The sequence below is a fragment of the Xiphophorus maculatus genome, chromosome 12 (genome assembly GCF_002775205.1).
Source record: "Xiphophorus maculatus strain JP 163 A chromosome 12, X_maculatus-5.0-male, whole genome shotgun sequence".
NCBI classification, from domain to species: Eukaryota; Metazoa; Chordata; class Actinopteri; order Cyprinodontiformes; family Poeciliidae; genus Xiphophorus; species Xiphophorus maculatus.
In genome coordinates, this window is record NC_036454.1 from 20,190,943 (window position 1) to 20,212,867 (window position 21,925).

General features: G+C 35.9%; 1 protein-coding gene across 1 annotated transcript; it reads right to left on the reverse strand.

Moving 5' to 3' along the window:
• Positions 1–318: 318 nt before the first annotated feature.
• tmem161b (transmembrane protein 161B) lies at positions 319–21,182 on the reverse strand. The gene is made up of 12 exons (XM_014470415.2): positions 20,940–21,182; positions 14,092–14,195; positions 11,741–11,821; positions 10,497–10,594; positions 10,215–10,371; positions 9,449–9,600; positions 9,303–9,363; positions 8,018–8,158; positions 6,526–6,639; positions 4,951–5,125; positions 4,194–4,290; positions 319–4,094 (listed from the first exon to the last, which is right to left on the reverse strand). Exons 1-12 carry the CDS (start codon positions 20,940–20,942, stop codon positions 3,799–3,801), a joined length of 1,479 nt encoding a protein of 492 aa, XP_014325901.2. The 5' UTR covers positions 20,943–21,182; the 3' UTR covers positions 319–3,798.
• Positions 21,183–21,925: the final 743 nt, after the last annotated feature.

A 21,925-nucleotide genomic window follows, 5' to 3' on the forward strand; every position in this document is an offset into this window, starting at 1 on the left:
AGAATACTAAACTGTTCTGTGAAGAGGCAGAAAAAAGACCTAATGTCAGTCCTTTGATGCCTATGCTGTTGCTCAGTTACTTTTGTAGTTTCTGGTCTTACAGACAAAATAATTAACAGTATATATTAAACATCCAGACATGTATTTCTGTGGCCATTTGCATTCCAGGATTAATGTGGAAAACAACACATTTCGAACTTCCATGATGGTTAGTGTCCTTTTTTTAGTGTCCTCCTGAAAAAAAACATCCTACAGTGTTTCTAATAATCTCATGCATGATCCCCAGTTAGGCTGTGCAAGACAAAAAAAATAAAAGGACAAAGAAAAGAACATAATTTATTTAGACAAAATCTAAAGCAGAAATAAATACACGACAGAACAACATGTGTTATTTTAGTTTGTGAACCCAAAAATGAGCAATAAACACTTAATAGTGGTAAAAAACTGAAAATATCAACATCTGTTCATCTGGACAGTGGATTCTGAAAATATCCAAAATATTATTTTCAATTACCCAGACCAGGCTATTAAATAAAAGGTAATCTCTCACAGATTTGTCAAACACATTTAAAAAAAAAAAAAAAGATTTTAGCCATTGTGCACTTCAACAACAAAATGAACGACTTACAATTCAAATTAGAAATGTTTGCAGGCATAAGTAAATAAATATAAAAAAGTAAATCAAAATATAAATGATTACGACAAATATGATTAGGATGAGATTCAGATTAAACACATTTGACAAGGAATGAATTTGAAAATTGCAGTGAAGTAGGTGGAAGGGGGTTAAATCAACTCAAATCAATTTATTAAAACGCAATCTAAAAATCAGGCAGGATTGATACATTCACTATGTGCATATTCCCCATCGTTTCAAACAGATACAAACAAAAGCTAAGACTGAAAATCAGGATTTAAAAAATTTTGATATGGTGTTGCTGGAATAGGTTGCTGTATCAAAACTGATGTCTGGAGTTCATAAACGCCAGCTTGATCACACGTTAAGCCCAAAGATAAACAGCTGAACCAAAGAAAACAATAATTTGAAATTAACCTGACACAATGTGCCCTACATTCCTAATAACACTGGGCAAGTGTGTTGGCCAGTGAGTCAAAAGCACAATGATTCCTTGTGCGCATATTTATATGTTCCTACCGACGTAGAACAATCCACAGAGACTTACTGAACACGTGGTTCTTGTGTGAACCACAACCACTAATTCCCAATGTAACAAGTCAGATCTACAGAAAAACTGAAGGCCGCAGAGTTGTAGTGCAGTTTCACAAAGTAGCAGAAATAAAACCTTCAGCAACAAAGCACAGACTTGTTGGGTATTAGGACCCTTACTTGGCACCATTTTAAAAACGTATATTTTACGAAAAAAATCTAAAAATGCACAATTAAATGTTCGAGATAAAAAAAAACAACAACTATGCCATCTTAAAGCAGCTGACTTCTCTTCATAACAATGCCCTATGAGTATACAGCTGACGATCAGCAGTGAACACGTTCCAGCAGACAGACAGGGGCATAAGCTGTTGCCCCGACTGAGCCCCACACACGTTGGCCTCCCGTAAAACACATTAGTCCTCTCACACGCCCACTAAAATGACTCAAGTAAAACCATGAAGGTAACAAACTATAAACATGACAAATACACCAGAAATCCTTCCATATTTAAATTCAACTTTGTCCTGTATGGAGAGCTCAGTCAGATGACTCTAAGCACATCAACTTCAAGTTGAGGAGAAACGATCTCATCTCTTCTGCGAGTCCATCTCTTGCTCTCCAACTCTAGAAACCTGAGCTGGACTACAGCACTACCAAGCAGAAACTCACTGGTCCTTAATACAATGTTTCAAGACTGTGTAAGACATTTCAGGTACAAAATAATAATAATAATAATAATAAAACAGGTTAATTTGTTTAACAACACACAATTTTAAGAGACTTAAGGAGTGAAGAACAACTCATAACCCCATTCTGTTTCTTTTTGGTCCCAACCTTAATTATCTGTATCATTGTAAAGAAAAATAAATGCCAAACAAATATAATTCAAATAAAACCCATTTTCCTAAGATTGTGGTTCAGATCCCTGTTTGGGTCATTTCAGTCTTATAAAATTTAACACTTTATGACCCCTTGATTAAACCAAAACTATGAGCAACCTCCAGCAGAAGGCTAATTAATAGCCTTTACAGTCATAACGCATTTTCTTACAGTAGTCTGCGAGTAGATTATAGTACACTTATTTAAAACAGCTGGTTGTCAAAGCAGGTATAAAATGTCCCCAAAGTGAACACAAACTGACACATGGTGTTTACAAAACATCCCGAGGTAGACAACCAATTTCATTATCCAAAAAAGGTTGGGAACAAAAAGACCAAACCTAATAAGACCCGGTGTAGAGGAGAAATGACCTGTACCAAAGCAAGACGCAACTAACCAGTGAACAAAACGTGGTAGAAATCAGTTCCCAAACAAACAGAAAACACAAAAATGATAAGGAAAAGAAACCACAGTCTGATTAGAATGATCCAGATATTCTGTGATTTAAATGTAGCTCCTTTCCAATCCGTCAATGGGTATTTATGTGGGAGATTCACATTTCCTTCGACAAGAATATTTAAAATTCAACTCTGGACAAAAATTACAGTGAGTGGAAAATAAAAGAGGACCACTCACCTGTCTTTTTAATTAACACTTTTCTCTAAACATTATTGTGGATTTCATATAAGTGGTACTTCTGTTGGCCAGCCCACTAAGATCTAAACAGATAGCTTCAAAACAATCAGCTAATGTCAATTATATTTGTCAAAAAATTTGACTCCCATTGTTATTCTTGAAGAGCTGAGTGTCAAACTAGATAATAGTCTTACATTTAGCACTTGATAACTGCTAAATTTAGTGGGTGTTTATATTGTACTTTTTAATTAATTTACACATCAAAATAACATTGAAGAAAAATGATAAGTAATTTTGAAATTACTCTAATCAATGTGTTTTAATATCTTAGAGGAGGAGCGTCAGGTTACAGATTTTAAATAGATTGTGCGTTTTTTTCAAAATTTTCAAGCTAAATCAGTAAAATTGTAGCGATTTTACTTTCATACCAGTAAAATCAATAAAATGTGCTACGATAAAAAGAATGACCTGGCGATCATTGAAATCAGAGATAATTTAACGAAAATTATAACATTTTAAAATTAGTACTCTAATTGACTTGTTGAAAAGCATTAAAGGAGCTGCATTTTATAGTTAAAGATATCTGAGAATGTTTGAGATTACCGAAAAACGGCATGTAGACTGCAGTCACTAAATGGCTTTAGTCATCAGTTTCTATGGAGAAAAGCAGAATTGCACGAAAGCTATTTTTCCATTTACTAATAACAATCAGAATCTCTGATTATTTTATTGTGTAAAATTAATAAATCTGTCTGTAAAGTTTTTATGTCACTTCACCGATGACACTGATTTATTTACCTCTCAGTGTTTAATGGTGAGCCTTGTAAAGACTTACGCGCTTTTGCTGCTCGAATGAATAAAAAACATTACTTCTATGCAAGTTAAATCAAATAAGAGTTCACAGTCATCTGTGGAGGAAGCACTGGGAGCAAAACCAAGAGCTCTGATGATATGATCAGTTGTTCTGAGGCGGTCAGAAACATGGAGGTGAAGGAGGAAGAGTTGTGGAGCAGAGTCATGAGTGGGCTTCTGTAAGACCCCAATAAGTCCTTTTCTGACCATGTCCAGAAAAGTAGAGGTTTAAATGCCACATTTTGGGATTGCTGCTGATGCTATGCCGCCATGAGATACTGATGGTAGAAGAGGCCAAAAAGAGAGGTGGAGAACAGACAGGCAGCAATCCACCAGGCGAAGAAGGAGAACAGGCCCCTGAAAAGTAAGGGGCTAAAAACAGTCCGTAAGCCCCCAAGAGCCATTGAGAGTTGGGCCACAGATGCCCGGGCTCCGGTTTCCACCACTGTATCTGGTTTTAGAGGTGCTATTTGTTCTGTTCCGATAACAGAATCAGAGTTTATCTCATGGAGGCAAGGCAAGTCTTCTTCAGGATAGACCCACCAGGAGTGACCACCTATTGCAAGTGAAGAAAAAAAAAGGGAAAAGAATGGATTGATGTTATAGAAAGCAAAGACTATTCAACACAAAAATAAAATACTATGGAGTGACTCACCTAAAGTTTTTAGCAGCAAAGTTGTATGTAGCAACATCACCAGTGGTGCCGCATACTGTAGTGCGATTACGCACAAGTAGTAAAAAACACGTGCAATCTAGACAAGGAAGAACGGCATTAGTTCAGAATGTTTCAGATTTTTTTAAAATAAAAAACTGTTGCAAGACAAAACATTTCCAAACATTCAATACGTGAATCCAACATCGTCATTGGCTGACTTTTTGAATTTCTGAATGGCCGGTTCTCAGTCAGGGCCAATCAAACTGAAAATTATACCATTTTAGTTAACAGGGAATTCTCTTAAGTTTCCTCAGTATTTAAAACTATTTTAAAATAAAAACTAAAAAATAAGTTAGAACAATGGCAACGAAAAATAATCTGATTGGTTAGTTGCTAAAACTGTAACGTAAGAAAAATAAAAAAAATAATTTGAGGACAGTACACATTAACCAACACATCTCACACCTCAATGTAAAATGGTGGAATTTAGAGTGGTAGCATTTTTACATCTATAGTTATAAAGGAAAAAGCACAATATTTGTAGGTTTAAATTGAAAAGATCACAGAATACATGACACAACCATTCAATTATCTACATTTTCAAAACTATTCTAAACTAAAACTATAACTCTAGAAGACATAGCTGCTATTCAATATTTAATACTAAACAAGGCGCCAAGTTTAGAGTATCCTATAAAAGAAATAGCTGCAGTGTTGTAGTTTAAAAGAAGCACAAAACTATGAACAAAGTAGTTACCATCTTCTGCAGGTCAACTGTACTTATCCGTCCTGCTTCCTTCCTCATCTGGTCCACACCTTTCTGTGCCAGGTTGAGGTAGGCCTGCAGGTGATGTCTCATCATGACGAGCCGGAGCACACACATCAGTATAATAACCCATAACCGCAACGAATCATACGTCTGCTCGCTCATCCTGGCATTAATGGGAAGGCGGAAATAAAGGCAGAGAAACAGGGGAAAAAAAAGGCAGTTTTTTTCTGCTCCACAAACTTAACACATCGTGAAAGCATCATCTGGGTGGTAAGCAGAGGCACAGAGACAGAAAGAAATGACAAGGGGAGGAAAAAGAGCCACAAACAGCTCAGAAGAAAAGGCAAGAGAGGGTGAAATTGAGGTATAAAAAGGTGAAAAGGGGGTAGTGTAACATGAAATTAAACTTAATCAGGTTTGACCTTGATGCGCATAAAGGCCCATGTCAAAGGCAGAAGAAAGTTAGATACACGACAGACTTCAAACAACAAGTAGAGGATAACATCTTAGAATTAATGATGAGAGAGAAGTAAAAAAAAAAAAACTTTCTTTTTGTGGTGAAGACAATGTATATGTTGCTGTCACTTCTTCTATGAACTAAACACAGCGCTTCCTTTATCCCACTGTTGTAAACTTTTAAGTTGTTTACTTTGGTTATATTTATTTTCTTTAAAACACAAAGGCAAGAGGTTTTTCCAGCCTGCTTGTTTGACTTATAAGTAGCGGATTAGTAAAAAAATGTAAATTAAAGTAGCTCATTTGCAGAGTGAGGAAATCATTGTGGAGAGATTTGTGCAATAATGCCAAACAAAGACATAGTTGAAGCTTAAAAATAGGTCTTTAAACATTACTATGGTTTTATCGTTTGGCTTGATAAGCATCCATGTCCTCATGTTGTAGTTTAATAAAGTTTTAAAAATTAGCAAAAAAAGTACAAAAAGACTTAAAAAATATAACTATGAAAAAAAATGTTAAACTGGTTTCTATGAGAACTGATGGACAAAATGATCTACCTGTAACCTTTCTTACTGTAGAATTATACCGTTCTTCTATTGCATTAGACTCTCTACCACTGGGCTACTGCTGACACAGCATGGTGCTGCTGTGGAACGGTTATGATGACAATCCAAATGCTGGTTATTGGACTAACACAAAAAGTGGAAAGATGACAAAAAGACAGCAAGTTCACAACATCTTTTATGTCTGATGTTGCTTTTTCAACAATATATAAACAGCCACCACTTTTAATAAATTAGCATATGGTGATAGAGCTACTTGGTCTATGTATTTGTGCTTTTTTTCCAGAGAAATAAGGACATTTTTTCTACTTTTATCATCACAAACCAGATGTTGATTAAATAAAATATTGATTAACTAAAGCATCTTAAGTTTACATTGAAAGATAACTACAAACTTCTTTCTTATGAGCAAACACGTATTTTACTACACGAGAATTTCACATTTTCCAATATGTCAATGCACCACACAGTTCATAATTTATTTATGAGGAAAAAAATGCTAGAGCATATAGTATAGCATGGTATACACAAAACTTTTACTTACAAAGGCACGCTCTCTTTCCCAAGAGTGGGATTCAATATGTAGTCCTTGGTAATAGGCTTCACCCACAGCAGGACCATGATGAGGGGGGAGAGGAAGTTGATATAAAGCAGAGTTCTGTGAAACAATTTAGAATAGAAGCAGAGATAACTCAGTATCAGTAAGCTTTACTCCAACATTTTCTTATTATTTTCACTTAAGCTAACCTGAAGTTATACATTTTTAACCCTGATGTGAAGTTAACAAGGATGGACCTTAGAAATGCAACCTTCCCTGAAAGAGGTGATAATATTACCATGGCAAAAAACTTTGAGGGCACTGGAAATAATCCCCTCTAGTTACAGGGCTGGACAAGGTAAGCTTATGGCACTTACGAAGGGAAATGGAAGAGGAAGCCATTTTGGAAATGCTACTATGCCAAAGTGGATTATGTGAATGCAATGTGCTTTCTGCTCAGCACCTCCTATCATGGCCAGAGACATGCCACCCAGCGAGTTCTTATACAGAAAAATGACCAAACTGAAGATATCTTCATTTCAGTCACAGAGTGATCTCTTGTATCGCACATATCCAGAACAATATAAGACCTTTCTGCTTGACTGTTCAAAATATAATCATTTGATCCTGGGGACTGAATGGGTGACCAGTCTGAACAGGATGTGTTTAAGGTCTAAGAAAAAAACAAGACTAGCCTAAAAAGCTTACACCAACATCAGCAAGAATTATTATTTTTTGCTTATTTGTGCCCTTCATGTTATTTTTTTCAACCAAATAAGTTCCACAGCTAAACAGGTGGTAGTGCTTAATTAATAAATTTTATTCATTTTAAATCCAAAAATACTAGACATGATACATTACTTTGCTCTTTATTTTAACTTTAACGGTGGAAAGAAACACTTTTATTAAGAGCTAGGGCACCTGCCTCCTAGACCTACAACTAACCAAAATGTGGTGAGCATCACGTGTAAAACTTGCATTTCAGTTCACTTTAGATTTGCCTAATTCGAGACAAAACACAGTAACAAAAAAGAAAAAAAAGGAGAAGAAATACTGGCACAGCATGGGCTCACCGTCTAATCTTCCTGCTGTTTGATTTCATTCGCCACAAAGTTTAAGTGGGTCAATGCACCACAGAGAATTTCACCCGGTGTTTGGAGGCTTCTGATATCCAGGCTCACATTTTACTGTGGCAAGTTTAGACTTCTATTAGTTCATTACCTCCTCAGTGTTTCACTGTTTGTGCTTTGGAGGCTCAACAGACGTGTCATTCAGGTCACAAATAGTGCAGATCCAATCACTGTATATATACATATATTAATATAAAATAAATACTTGTAGGTTTTTAAAATTTAATATAACTTTTTTTTATCAAGTGAATAAAGAATGGATAAGTAGGGTATTAAAATTGTCTATGAAGAGTAACTGAATGTTAAAGAAGGAATACTAAAAATAATGTCTCCAAATGCAGAGAGGTACAATATTGCAAGACACTCACTGTGTAAATTTTGCTGTGGTTAGGTTAAGTGCATCTAGGTGCATTTGGGCCAATCGTAGGCCAGGGAACGTTAGAAATGCTCCAATCAGAGAGCAGAGCAGGGCCAGGATCAGCTTGAAGGTGAGCTTAGATATGGGGCCCCTGTGAAAGAAAAATGACACAAATGCAAATGAAAGGAAGTCACAATTCAAAGAGGTCATCTTCCAAATGACCGCAATTTCAACAAACAGCAACATGGCTATGAGGAGAGGATTGATTAGAGAGCAGCTTTATACAAACGCAGCTGCCAAGGACAGCCTTATCCATAAGTTAAATACCTGGCAACAATTCCAAACTCCAGATTCTGAAGTTAATGTGAAAGTAGTACAAAATGTAGGTGGAACCAGTTCAAAACCATGTGTACACGGCTTGTTTAAAATTAATTTCAAGTCCGACATAGAACCAGATAAGAAATGCTGAATCAGATTGCTTGGTCGACAATATTACAGGTGTGCAGAGAGATAGATGTATAAGCATTTTTAAATGCTTCGGGATGGGGATGCTGACATTGAACCAAACCCTGAACACCTGCCGAATACAAACTTGCTGAACAGAAAACATAATATTTACTGTCTGACAAAAAAAACAACAAAACAAAAAACTATTATGATACAGCTGCATTTTATCTCTTTTTATCTTCTTTTTCCAAGATCATCTCTTTTTGGAAAATGTGGTTAAAGAATATTTGTCCAAAATTGTTAAAAAAAAAAACCCATACCAATTGTTTTATATGTTTCAGAACCACAGCTAGAGTCCAAAGATATCACAGTAAAAAAATATATATATATAAATTATAAATTAAAAAATAAATAAATAAAAAATCAAGCAACAAAGTCATAGCTTTTCAGCACATTTCTTATACTGCTTTATAAATATAAAAGCCTTCAGTACAAACATCAACTCACTCCTCATTAATGACATTGGAACCAATGTGCATATCATCCTCTGTACATTCAAAAAGAGTCAGAGGAGCTAAGTATAAACATAGTTCTGTTGAATTATTGCCAAGACACCATGGCATATTTCAAGAGACTGAGGAGAGCCCATGTTTCAATGGACCATCAAAATGGATTTAGGAGTTAAATCCTCTATGTAATTTTAGGGGAGCAGTCAAACAGCAGTAAGGTTTTTGTTTTTACCATGATGTGGCACAAATACAGCAAATTCTACTATAATGTTATACTTGTTTTTGATTAAAAACCCCTTTAATCACAACTGTAAGCATACAAATAATTAATGTACTTACTGTGACTCTAAGCCCTGATGCTCCAGAAACTGTTGAGCACTGTCAGAAAAGTTTGCAAAACCTAAGAGTGAAGAAACAGTGACTTGCCACAACAAGTGCTAAAAAGTTGTCAAAGTGATTTGTAAGAGCAATAGTGGTGGACTGACCTGTCTCCAGACCAAATTCCAGGTAATTTTCAGTAACAATGAGAATGATCATAGCTTTGACAAAAAAAAAGAAAGCAAATGTAATGCAGAGGGATCGTTCGCCTCCTTCCTCCAGCTTGAAGTAGTGGGCCGTGAGGGAAAAAAGGATTTTACTATGAAGAAAGAGTCAAGGAAATGAAACACAAGTACCTAAATAAGTGTTATTTTTTAACTTACAAGTCCAGTTTAAAAAAATGCCACAGTTATATGGTATTATAAAGCCTTGCAAATGTATTCACACACCTTAAATATTCTGTCTCAAAATTATAAACTTCAATATGTTACTTTGGAATTGTGCATCATAGGCCAAAGCAAAAAAGAAGAAACTGTGGTGTGCATTTGTATATTTTTCTATGTGACATTTGGTCAAGGAGAAGAGCATCTGGAAACAGCAATGGCTGTAGATAGGCACCAACACACCTCGCGGTCCCGCTAAATCAGTCAACTGGGTTGTGAAAATGGGGCCCTTCAATCTGCGACACAGGCTGAAAGTGACACCAACTGGTCAACAGAACTGGAACGATTGATCTGTGTTATTTTACAATCTTTCAACATAACAGAAAAGTAGGAGAAAGGTAAGGTCAATGATGTGACATATTACTTTATTGTATTTGTGGTGTTTAGTGTAGGACTAAACTGGATTTTAGCAGGATATCTATTGGCACTTGTTCACATGAATTTCCAATTAAAAATGAGGAGCAGAACTGAGAGCATGATGTAAGGATACATGACAAAGGCAAGTACAAGTAGGCACCAGACCACACTGATGTTCATCTCTCCTGAGGGCTGAGCAACGCTGTAGTAAAGCTCTGTGATCAGATACACTGCAGTAGCTGCTACTGTGAAATCCACCAGCCACTGGAACTCAGGGAAGTAGTACAATGCTGAGGGGGAAAAGAAGACATTTAAAAGTTTTGATTATTAATAGAATTAGTAGAAACTTTAAAGACATTTTTAGAAAGAACTCAGCTTGAATATCTCTTGGACTTAGAAATATTTGGAAAAGTACCTAACGTGTCGACTTCTGTGATGCATTTTGTCTCCAGCTGCAGGTCTATGTCCTTTGGAACAGTTAGCGGTTTATTGTCTATGTGACCATTGTACTTTCTAGAAAGAAATAAGGGAACAAAACACCAAAGCTCAGGGAAAAAGAGATACAGTTTTATAAGATATACAGATATTCAGAACCACACATTGTGGTAGAACATGGCCACCTTGAGTGCAAATATAAGAATTCAATTACCTTAGCATTATCTGATTGAGAGAAATGTTTTTATGAATTAAAAAGAAACATTTTCTAACCTAGCATGGCCATTAAAAAATAGAACATAGTTAGCAGCCTCTCTTATGTTAACAAGGGGAGGGAAACACTAACAGCTGGAGAATAGAGACCTGCTGTTTATGTCCTGGATTCAGAAATACAATACCACCGTAAGACTCTAGCGCCAAACATGCCTGGGACAGATTTCATCTATGAGACACCTGACAGAAAAGATGAGGATTAACTCCACCTCTGACTGAGGGAGTCACTCTGTTAACAAAGAGGATGGAGTTGCATGGAATGAGTTGAAAAGGACAGTGGTCCGTTTTTTTTCTTTAGGGAATTATTGAGCATGTGGTGCCAGAGAGACCTGACCTGACTCACTCAGGGTCAGAGAAAAGACGACAGAAACGACTCAAGTTCAGATATAACATGTGGTATGGTAAGGATTAACTTGAAGATGAACCTTATTTACATACACACTTCAACAAGGGAGTACAAAGAAAAACAGCTAAAGTTACAAGTTAGACATATGGTTCGGTAACCTTTGTCTGCATCATTTTTAAGCAAAGCATATTCTGAGTTGCAAAGTAATCTTAAAGGAAAATCATTATCCAGAATAAAAGTCTGATATTTGACCATTTTGAAGACAGCTCAGTTCTTAGGCAACTAAAGTATTTTAAACCATCATGTCTCAAAAATAGCATAAAATGTAGCAATCCCATCCCCTCCTCGGAAGAAGGACCTGCTTTTCTAGATCTAAACAGGATGAATTGCTTTGAACTCTAATAAAGTGCCGTAAAGACACAAAACGACAACAAAAAAAACTTTCTTCAAACGGTCCTTAAAAGCAAAACATCACTATTTTTTTTCTTGACATGAGTTTGCTTTTTATCCATCCAAATCATCCGCATTCTCAAAGAAAAAAAAGGAATACTTTGTACTGTCCGTGTGTCTTTACACTTCCAAAATTCCCCCAAAAATCGTCTTACCTGTCTTTCCTCTTCTGTCCCTTTTGTTTCCCAGCCAAGTTCCTTAACTCATCTTCCGTGGGGTGCTGATACCACCGCAGACTGTGAAGAACGTAAAAGCATTTCATCAAGCAGTGAATACAGCAGTAAAGAGGTACAAAAGCAGATATTTTTGTGAAGAAGAAACAGACTGAAGCTAAATTTACTCAAACTATGTGATTGCTGAGGTGTAAAGACTAAATAAATATGGCTGTGGAGTACAACTGGGATTTAAGAAAACTATTATAGAAAGACTCAAATAGTAACCATGTACGAGTGTATAAAAGGTAATTTTGTTTTATATAAGAGGTAGATTTCTCCCGCTGTTATACACATTCAGTTCCCTTTAAATCCATCCTCACAGCTATGTTTAAATTCCACTGACAACTTTAGACTCTAAGAGGATTTGGTTTGCTCAATTTTCCTGTTAACAGATTATTAGCTGTAGATATTCACATTAAAAATGCCATTTCTACAGAATATCTCTAACAATGTTATTTATCATGTCAAAAAATATGTGTGAGTATTTTATCCATTATGATCAGTTAGCTTCAATAACTAAACTTCGAATAAATATTCATTTAGAAATTTCTTTTTGAGGACAAACATTTCGGTAACACTCATTAGCCATGTTTAGAGGCCCTACTGTCCTTTGCTTCAGATTTTCCATACTTTTCCAAACTTTCCATATAATTTTGGTGCTCAGTCTTTACATATGGACCCCACAATAACTACACAAGAATGGATGGTTGCACTGCTAAATGGACACGTGGATGGACTGATTAAAAGATGAACAAATAGGTGGACAAGAACAGCAATATCAATGGACAAAGTGACTGATGAGCTGATGGACGACTTGAGTCATGAATGGGAGAAGTGATTGGCTAAGCAGAAGAATGGATGGATAGACGACTGACAAATTGATGCATGGGCATCCAAGACACAGCTCTGTCAGGCCATGTGTCAAATCTGTACAGGTAAGTTTCAGCAAATCAAGGAAAACACAGTGCATAATTTCTTGAATGTCACTCACACTATAAACACACTTTGTACATGTCACCCTGAAGCCTTCCAAGAGAGAAACATGGCTTTTTTTCTTCAGGAGTATTGGATGATACTCAAAAACCAAACTTAACTATGAAGGGTCGATGACCACCATGTTGTGGAGCAGTGAAGGTGAACAGAAGCCTTCGGTGTGCATTACTATAATTAAATATTTCTGAAGTACAGGCCTATTTTTGAGTTTTGTCAAAGTTCACGTTGTATTACCCATCCAGTCAAGATTTAGTGAGTCATGTTCAAAATGTTCACAGCACATTTACATTTATGCAAGCTTAAATGAGGTCTACTGAATGATGGCAGTAAGGAGAATACCATGAGATAACTGGTTGTCAAGCCATCCAGACACACACTCTAGTATTGTCTTTGTCACATGTCTGCCACAGACAGTAAAAGAAATTGACAGAAGCTTAGCCAGCTCGCTAATGTTATCATCAAGCAAGTTAATGTAGATAAAAGTGTAAAAGCGACATGTTGGACTATCCAGGAAGATAGCCGAGCAAGGAAGAAAGTCAGACAGAAAAGAACAATTTGAACCCCGTTAAGATTTTGAAATGGCTCTTAAGTAAAAAATCAGACAGTTTATAGAGACAAGGCATAAGTAATTGTTGTGCAGGATGCAAGGTTTATGGTAAAGGGCTCAAATCTAAATATTTACTTCTGCTGACCCCTCAGTAACATTGTGACTTACCAACTTCATAAGGACATTTGCTGATTTTAAGAAATTCCAATCTTTTTGTGTTATGTATTGACACATAAAACTGTCAGCAATACAATTTAACTTGTTAAATAGTATTACTTTCTCAGTCCATCAATGTTCTGAGGAAGAATTAAAATCAATATCAATATATAGTGATTAATGTCCCGCAAGGTGCAAATAGGAGCAAGAAGAGGTTTTTCTTTTAGTGGACACAACACTGAGAGGCACACACATTTTATTACTTCTTCCTGGAAGATTTTAATCATGGCCATATGTCTGTACTTAGATATTTTGTAGTTAAATATTTTGTGTAAGATAACCATTACATGATAATATAGCTTGCCGTGCATTTCAAGTGATAGTTAAGTAAACATGCAGCAAATAATATAAAATAATAAATGTTTTTTTTCAATTTTGACATGAAGGGGAAAACTAGAGACACACAAGCTGTTTGATTTGTGGTGTCTGGATGTTGATTCTTTTAAAACAATTTTAAATGTACAAAGTGTTTAACTTTAATTGAGGTAAACTCTCATAAAATGGATCAGGCCTGGTATAAACAATAATATATTACCTGCCACTGCACAGGAGCCATCTTGCGAAGGAATAATGAGGTAAGATTTTCTGAATTACACTGGCCATTACCATGGTAACCACCAGCTGCACACCAATCAAAGCCTGTGAGAAAAGACAGTAAATACACTTAGTTATTATTAATTAAAATGGTAACAACAAACGTGAACTATCCTCTAAAGAAAAATTCACAACTTTTAAAAGTTCTTCAACTCTTTTGGTGTTGTTATTCTCAAAAATACACTTAACACACAAAGGGCTTAAAAACAACAACCACAAAACTAAAACCAAAACAATAAAAAAACGACAAAATTGGTCGAGAGGTCTGACTTTTTTCTCAATTTTCACCCAACAGACTAATTTACAATGTATTTAAAGAGTGTTATTGAATCTGCCTTCAATGTAGAAGAATCCAGATAAGATTTGATCAAATGATTTCAAATGTTGAGCTGTAGATAATGAAAATTTTTGTAAAATGCTACATTTTACAAAAATTTACCATTTTTGGTAAATTTACTAAGAGAGGGACTTCTTCAGTGTTTTCAGAGTACATGACTGCCGTGAGCAGTTTCTGTTCAACCACCATCAACATAACAGGCCAAATTAAGAACTATTTCCTTTTTTACTTCAAAATACAACTCACAAGTACAGACACCGGTTGTTGCGCTGTATCTACAGCGGATAAAATTAGCAGGTACCTACTTTCTGCTGACAGCAACTTCACAAGGCAGTCATCACTTCGACGAGAAATATAGTGGAGTTTTAATATCATGAAATCTTGTGTCACAGAAATTCTTGCTAATTTGTCAGTTTTTTTAAGACACCAGTGTTGATGTAACATTTCCCGTTCTTCTCTTTATTGAGCTAGCGAATTAAAGTGACAGGTCTGGACAGAAAGTTGAAAATATTTGAGAATATGTTTCAGTGTCCTAAACAACAGCAAACCTCAGGTCTACAGTTTTCTGCAAATGGGACTAAAATGACCTAGCTTCAGTTCATTTTCAAATCCAAAATCATGCAGAGACTAAAACAAAGGAGCAAGTGGAGATTATTCTGCTTTTCTATAACAAAAACATTTATTCTTTAATACATTTACTTGTATGAGGCCGTGGAGATGCTTGTCAGGAGTAACTGCTGGTATCTTAAATACCACACCAATTTAGATGCTCAAGTGCAGCATTATTTTTTATCATTATGCCGATTATTATATGCCCAGAAATGTCACACACCTGGTAATAATGCATCTAAATGCATGATTTTGCTTCTTTGTCAAGCTTAAACTTACTGAGCTTATAGAAGAAAAACGTCAAGACCTGAAACAGTAACTGTTAACAAAACCATGCCAATAAAACTTTCCAAAAGGCAACAATCTAAACTAACAAAACCAAATTTCACAAAACAGAATAACAAAGATGACAGAAAGACAAAAGAAGATCCTTCAAACATGGTTTACGATAGCATCAAAGCAGCTTCACGTTTCATAATACACAAGTGTTGCATTTTCAGAAAATTTAAGTCTCACTAATTTTTCCATCAAACTACTGTGTGGCACATGTTTCAAAATGTCTCTTGGCCAGACACAGCTTTTATGGTTGTTATCCAAAGATTTAGCAACAAAAGGGGCTCAATTTCAAACCAGAACCCTCAGATCAATATTCACTTAGGTTTAAGAGGCCAGAATCATTCCCATCAAGCTGTGCTTTTATCCAGCCCCTATTGGCTCAGATCTGTTGGTGGGTTTCTCTTTGGCAATCGGTAGGAATCATTTATATCTTTTCCTGCACACACTTCAGCAAAAAGACCAATTAATCTATGATAAAATGTTTTCCTTTTCAAGAGGGTGTCCTACAGCTGCAGTGCTTGAACTAGAGCCAGTTAAACTACGCTTAGAAACCCATTATCTGAAAAATCCTGTTGCTTCAGCGTTTTCTTCACATCATGACCACACTCTCTGTAATTTTAAGTAAATAAATTCCTTTCAAATAATTCAGATATCCTCTGTAGTATTAACTACAAAGCTGGCTTTCAGAATAGGACTTTTTTTGAATCTCTAGCTCAGTGGTGACATTAAGGATCCTTGATACTTTTTCTGTATTTATGCTTCATTTACTGCACTAGGTAGCCAGGTAGACCTTTATCAGAATATCAACATACAGTTAGGGCTGAAATGTTTCCTTGAGTGATGCGAGTACCTCCATTATTAAAATTCCTCGAGGAAAATTTATCTGCCTCGAAGCTTTGTTAAGTTATATTTTATTATTCAATACACCTATTCCGGCCAGGTTATGATTTGCGTCGCGCAGCGCTCTCACTTCCGCCTAAGTTGTTGACGAAAGCTAAGTGTTAGCAGCATAACGTCCAGTTTTCAAGTTCGGCCGTGGGGATTTTATTGATCGGTGATAATGTCTGGGTCTTTGTCGTTTTTCGGGGGATCAATAAGTATCCTTAAAATGACTGGCGCGATGCCTGGAGTACAGCAGCTTTTCTCCTCCCGGAGCTGCTGCCTGGTGGCCAGTGTTCAGAGCGAACGGCGGGTAAGAGCGCTGAAGGTGTATTTATACAGGTGAGCGGATAGACTGAAGACGGTGGGCGGCTGTGCATTAGATGATTAACTAAGTGTAGCTTTACGGACGAACCGGAAAATTTATTTCATATCATCCAGGTCTCAACAAATGTGTGGCGGAGTGCATTGTGACGGTACATAGCTGGTAGATGTGTTTCTGTGTGTGACGAACGAAGGTGTCAAATCCCATCGCTAACATGAACACAAAAGCTATAAATATCTGGGCAAGGTGAGAGTTCATTTATTAAATTGACTGAAGATGAATACAGAAACGAAAAGCTGGAGCATAGACATTTTTTATAAGCGTATTTGTGAGCCTGCCTCTGTATTATTACATAGAATATAATTTCAGATTCTTGTATTACTTTTCTTCAGGTTAGCTTAGAAAGCGAGCTGCTATTGTTACAGGTCAATTTTCTAAACTATAGAAAAGTTATTGTTAGGGAAGCTCAAATGTGAAAAATTGGACTGATGTTGATATGCGATAGTAATACTGCTCTTATGTTAGATTTACCAGTGTTTTATTTTATCTTTTTTTTATCCGATTACTCGAATAATCATAAGAATAATAGATAGATTACTTGACTACTAAAATATTTGTTTACGACAGAACTACATACAGTAAAAGAAATATGCTGAGTTCTTTGTTTCCAGTGATCTGAAAACCCAAACACATCATTACTTATTAGCTACTAAGGTAGGAGTGAATAACAAACATAATGGATATAGTGAATAATCTGAGTAATAATTTAGAACAATACCAGTGTGACATAGAAAGTTAGAAATATACTGAGGATATAAAAGTGTGAGATATTCACTCAACTAAATTTTGTAATGGTCACAAGGAGCCACAGTGTTGCCCAGCAAGGGGTGAACTCCAAAACATGGAGTCAATACATCTCCAGACATACAGCAGGAGAGGGTGGGAGCAATTTATGTTGCAGTTATACTCACTCATACTTGACGTGTGACCAAACACAACCTGTCTGAGTTGGGACATTTCTTCATCAGAGTAATGGTCATGCTATATAGGTCAAAAGCAAACAGTCTTCCTCAGGCGAATGCTGACCATTCTCTGTGGGACCTGCCAGGATCTCAGGCCTAGGGGAAATTGACCCAGCATGTACTCCCTTATCTTGCCCAGTCCGCTTGACCCCCTCCACACGACAACCAAATGAAATCTGTAGGGGGTGGGGTTGCTGGAGCTGCAGTGATAACCACCATCTATAAGTGCTGGATGAAACTAACTTTGTAAGCTGTAAAACATGTATTGACCGACAGCTGTCCAGCATCATTCAGCTCCACTTCTCCTGGGTTTACAGATGATCACCACATATCAAGGCAAAAAAAAAGGAAACCACTAACCGCTGTTGCCCAGACTCTTGTCAAATTCTGTGACAAATTATATTATATTTACCCCACATCTATTCACATACTTACATTTTTTTAAATAGTGGAGACCTTTACTATAGCTAACTGATGTCTGTATTCAAATGTTTGCAATGCACAGTGCCATGCAAACACATTCATACACTTTTACTGTACTTCTGAGGATAACTGGCTGCACTCAATTTCAGTTATGGGTATTAGCATAAAAAGGTTGAAGAAAATTGATTGCAATGTCTTAAATGGATGTTTGTAAGAAACTATAGAAACTATACAAAATACAAAAAACTAAAATTGAAACCATTCTAACTTAGGTTGACCCATGTTTTCAGATGGAGTTACATTGTTTACATTTTAATTTTTTTTTTTTTCCATTAGGGATTCTCTTTAAAGAATATGAGGAATCAAAATCATACCTGCAGCAGATGGGTCTCCTTGCATTCAGTTTGTTAAAACACAGATTAGTTTTGAAACTAACAATTAGCTTGAACAAAGCTCAAGAGCAAATCAGATTGCTGTCATATTAAAACTTCAAAGTTTTACACAAACTCTACAATCTAAATCTTTACATCACAGTAACATTTGCAACACAAATCAGTGATTATTTACATAGAATTGCATATTGGTCTGTAACAATGACTTTCCCATGTGATACATGTGCTGCATCTGTACTGCAAGGCATATAAAGAACAAAGTTTTCTCAAGTGTGGAGTACAAGCTCAAGGTTTCCCCCAGAAAACTTGCCAAGCCCAGAGGTTGGGTACCAGGGCAGTTATTCATCCAGCAGCCTGTTGTGTTTTTAAGTTCAATTTTTTAAAAAGTTGGCAGGAAATCTGAAAATATCATTTGATAATTATGTGTTATTGAAATATTGAAGATTAATACCAAAACACCAACTATAAAGTCTTAAAAAATGCAAACATTTTAAAAAGGTTAAGCAATGTTAAGCCTGGTGGGGGTACAAGTAAAGTCTGGTGGCCCACCAGGCTTATAATACACTGGGAGAAACCCTGACGTTTGACGATGATTTGTTTATTAGTTCAACACAGAGGTCCGACATAACGATGAGCAACTGACCCTAATGAATGAAGTTAGACATGTCCATCTACTGCCTCTTCCACTGAAGGAATGTTGGAAAATCATTTAGACAATAATTTGATTGATTAAATAATACAGGCTTTTTATTATTATTATTTTAAGCTGATCCATAGGAGATGAAGTTTTATACCAATAAGCGTTCATATATTTAAATGTATAGAGAGTTAGTGAAGGCATTTTGGAATTAAATGCAAAAAATTGTGGATACATTAGTCAAAAAATATAATAAAGATAAACAGTATATCTATATTATTAAAATAATATATAATTAAACATAATGGCAAATGTGCACATGCAAGCCTTTTGTCATCAAATTTAAACTGTTAAATGCAACGTTTGACTAAAAGGTTTTGAATAATTATACCATTAAGTACAATATGACAAAAGCATTATTTGTTGCTACCTGATAAATGAGTGTTTAATATATTTAGGAACTTATAAATACTTACAGATTGTAGTAATTATTGGAGCATAAAAGACAATTGTTGATAACAGAGTTTTTACAAATTTTCCCATTTCAAATTCCATACTTCTTCTAGACTCACACTTTAATGGCTCTCAATTCTTTTCTTATCTAGCAATAAAGTGTAACTCAAAACTTGACTATGAATTTAAGCAGATATTTTCACAGTAGTAACACTGAACTGTAAACATCAATGTCTGTAAGGAGAAAAACAGAGAAGAACAGCAAATAAAGAATGGGTGGATTTAAAACTCAAGGACAGAAAGAGGATTGGGATAACTGATGGATTATTGTATACTATATTTAGTCAATGGGTTAGTTTAAACTCTTTTTCCCATGCTTATTCAGACTTGAAAAATATCTAAATCAGCCTGTGTACTAACCCTGTGATTACAAACATAAGGGTAATGATTGGATTAGTCAAGTCAATGAGTTTTCTTTTTTACTTGAGATTAATAGAAAGTGTGTCTAAAAGTCACTGTTGCTTTTGTTTCTTGCAACTATCCCATAGCATATCTCTCATTGACACTTATGCCATAAAAGAATTTTGACCTCCTTTTTTCTTTTAATTAAAATTATATCACAGAACTACTAAAAGTTTTTTTTTTAAGTGTCCAAATAATGATATTTATACTTGTTTTAATGACTATGTTTGTATGCAGGTAAATATAAATTGGGTAAGTTGTTCTATTTAAATATCTGTCACAGGTTTAGAAATAAAGTACACCACAGTTAGGTGGGTCAAGTGATCCTAACAGTCTACCAGAGGGCGTCCTGAGGTCAAACCGTGCAGGTCAGATGAATCAACACAACCTTCACTACACAGCTTTAACCTGAGTGACAGGCTAAATGTTTACCACCAAGTTAATTTTGTTCTTCCCATATTAATAATCTCATCTTGATTTTCTAATTCTGATCATTGGCTAAAAATATGTCTTTCAATTAACGTGGGCTCCTTAACTGGAAGCTATTTCCATGTTAGCTAACTGTAACTAGCCAGCTAAGAGGCATATTGATATGCTGGTTTAAGTGTAATAAATGCACCGCCACAGGAGTATAAACGAAGCCTGCCTTGAAACAAAAATGGTTTTTTTTTGCCATAACAGACCAACGTATAAATTATTGATACCTAAAACAAACTGATAAAGCAGCAAATACAGACACCTGTTATGGCTAACAAGCTGTGCTAAAATGACACCATTTCTTTCACAAATAGAATAGCTAACATTAACGAAACGGCAAAACGACTGCAAATATCTCAATATAATAGAAATCTGTCCATTTGATATACAATCAGTGTACCACGACAGATAAGTGAAAGTATTGCTGACATACTCACCATGTTGATGAAGTGCTGCTAAAACGGACTCTACCTCAGCAACACACAACACCCCTACTCCGAAATCAAGTAGCAAGGAGCACATAAGCCCTTCTTGCGATGGCTGTGCACAGAAATGAACGGGCTCCTACCAAAATAAAATTAGTCTCTCTATCTCTACAAAGATAGGCTACATCGTCAGAAAAATCAATGGATTCAACCTCCCCTCTCAAGTATTTTCAACTGCAGTAGAGGTCATACTGAAACTCTGGGTGAGAAGGAGTCCTCAGATTTGCCTGTGTGAAAAAGCGCCACTCGAGTCAACAACGGTATTCCCACCTCATTAAGGTACTACAATCTCTTACTATGTTAGAAATCTTTGGACATTTTTAATAAGCGATTGTGTATTCTATTTAATCAAAAGTGTTATTTGTGCCATTTAATACAGGCGTGAGCGAGATGACCGTGATGATTCAGTAGGACCGTCTCAGTCAGGAAGGACCAAAAAATCATTAGCACACATGACAGATTTGTAGTTGTTTCTAGACACAACAGAGGAGACAGTGTATTATGCGCTATTTAAAAGAAATAAAATCTCCAAGTGTGTCCAGTTATTTTAGATTACCAGGACACAGAACTACGTTACTGTTTTAAACTGATGCAGAGATACCCCAAGCTGATTTTACACTGTAAAATAGCACTTAGAATTAAGACTGAGTAAATAGTCAATTTACCTTTACCTGGTTTTTTTTTTTGTGGTTTCTATTTAAGGGATGTTTGTGTAAAGAGCTCTGTTTCACATCATATCCATCATTTTCAAGGAGTAAGGCATCCCAAGCTAGGGATCTCTACATCTTAAAAACTGAGATTTAAAGGGGCGCACTTAAATGCCAAACAATAGAACCTGCAACTGAATAACCAATTTATATATTATTTTATTGACATAGTACCACCTGGTTAGGCCACTCTTTTACCATCAGAATTGTTTTATTTTAGCCTAGATTCAA

Coding starts and splice junctions, on each gene's coding strand:
- tmem161b (XM_014470415.2), bottom strand. Junction 9,601..10,214: donor CTTGTACTTGCCTTTGTCAT/GTATCCTTACAT, acceptor CTTTCTTCATAG/TAAAATCCTTTTTTCCCTCA. Junction 8,159..9,302: donor CATCAGGGCTTAGAGTCACA/GTAAGTACATTA, acceptor TTTCTTTCACAG/GGGCCCCATATCTAAGCTCA.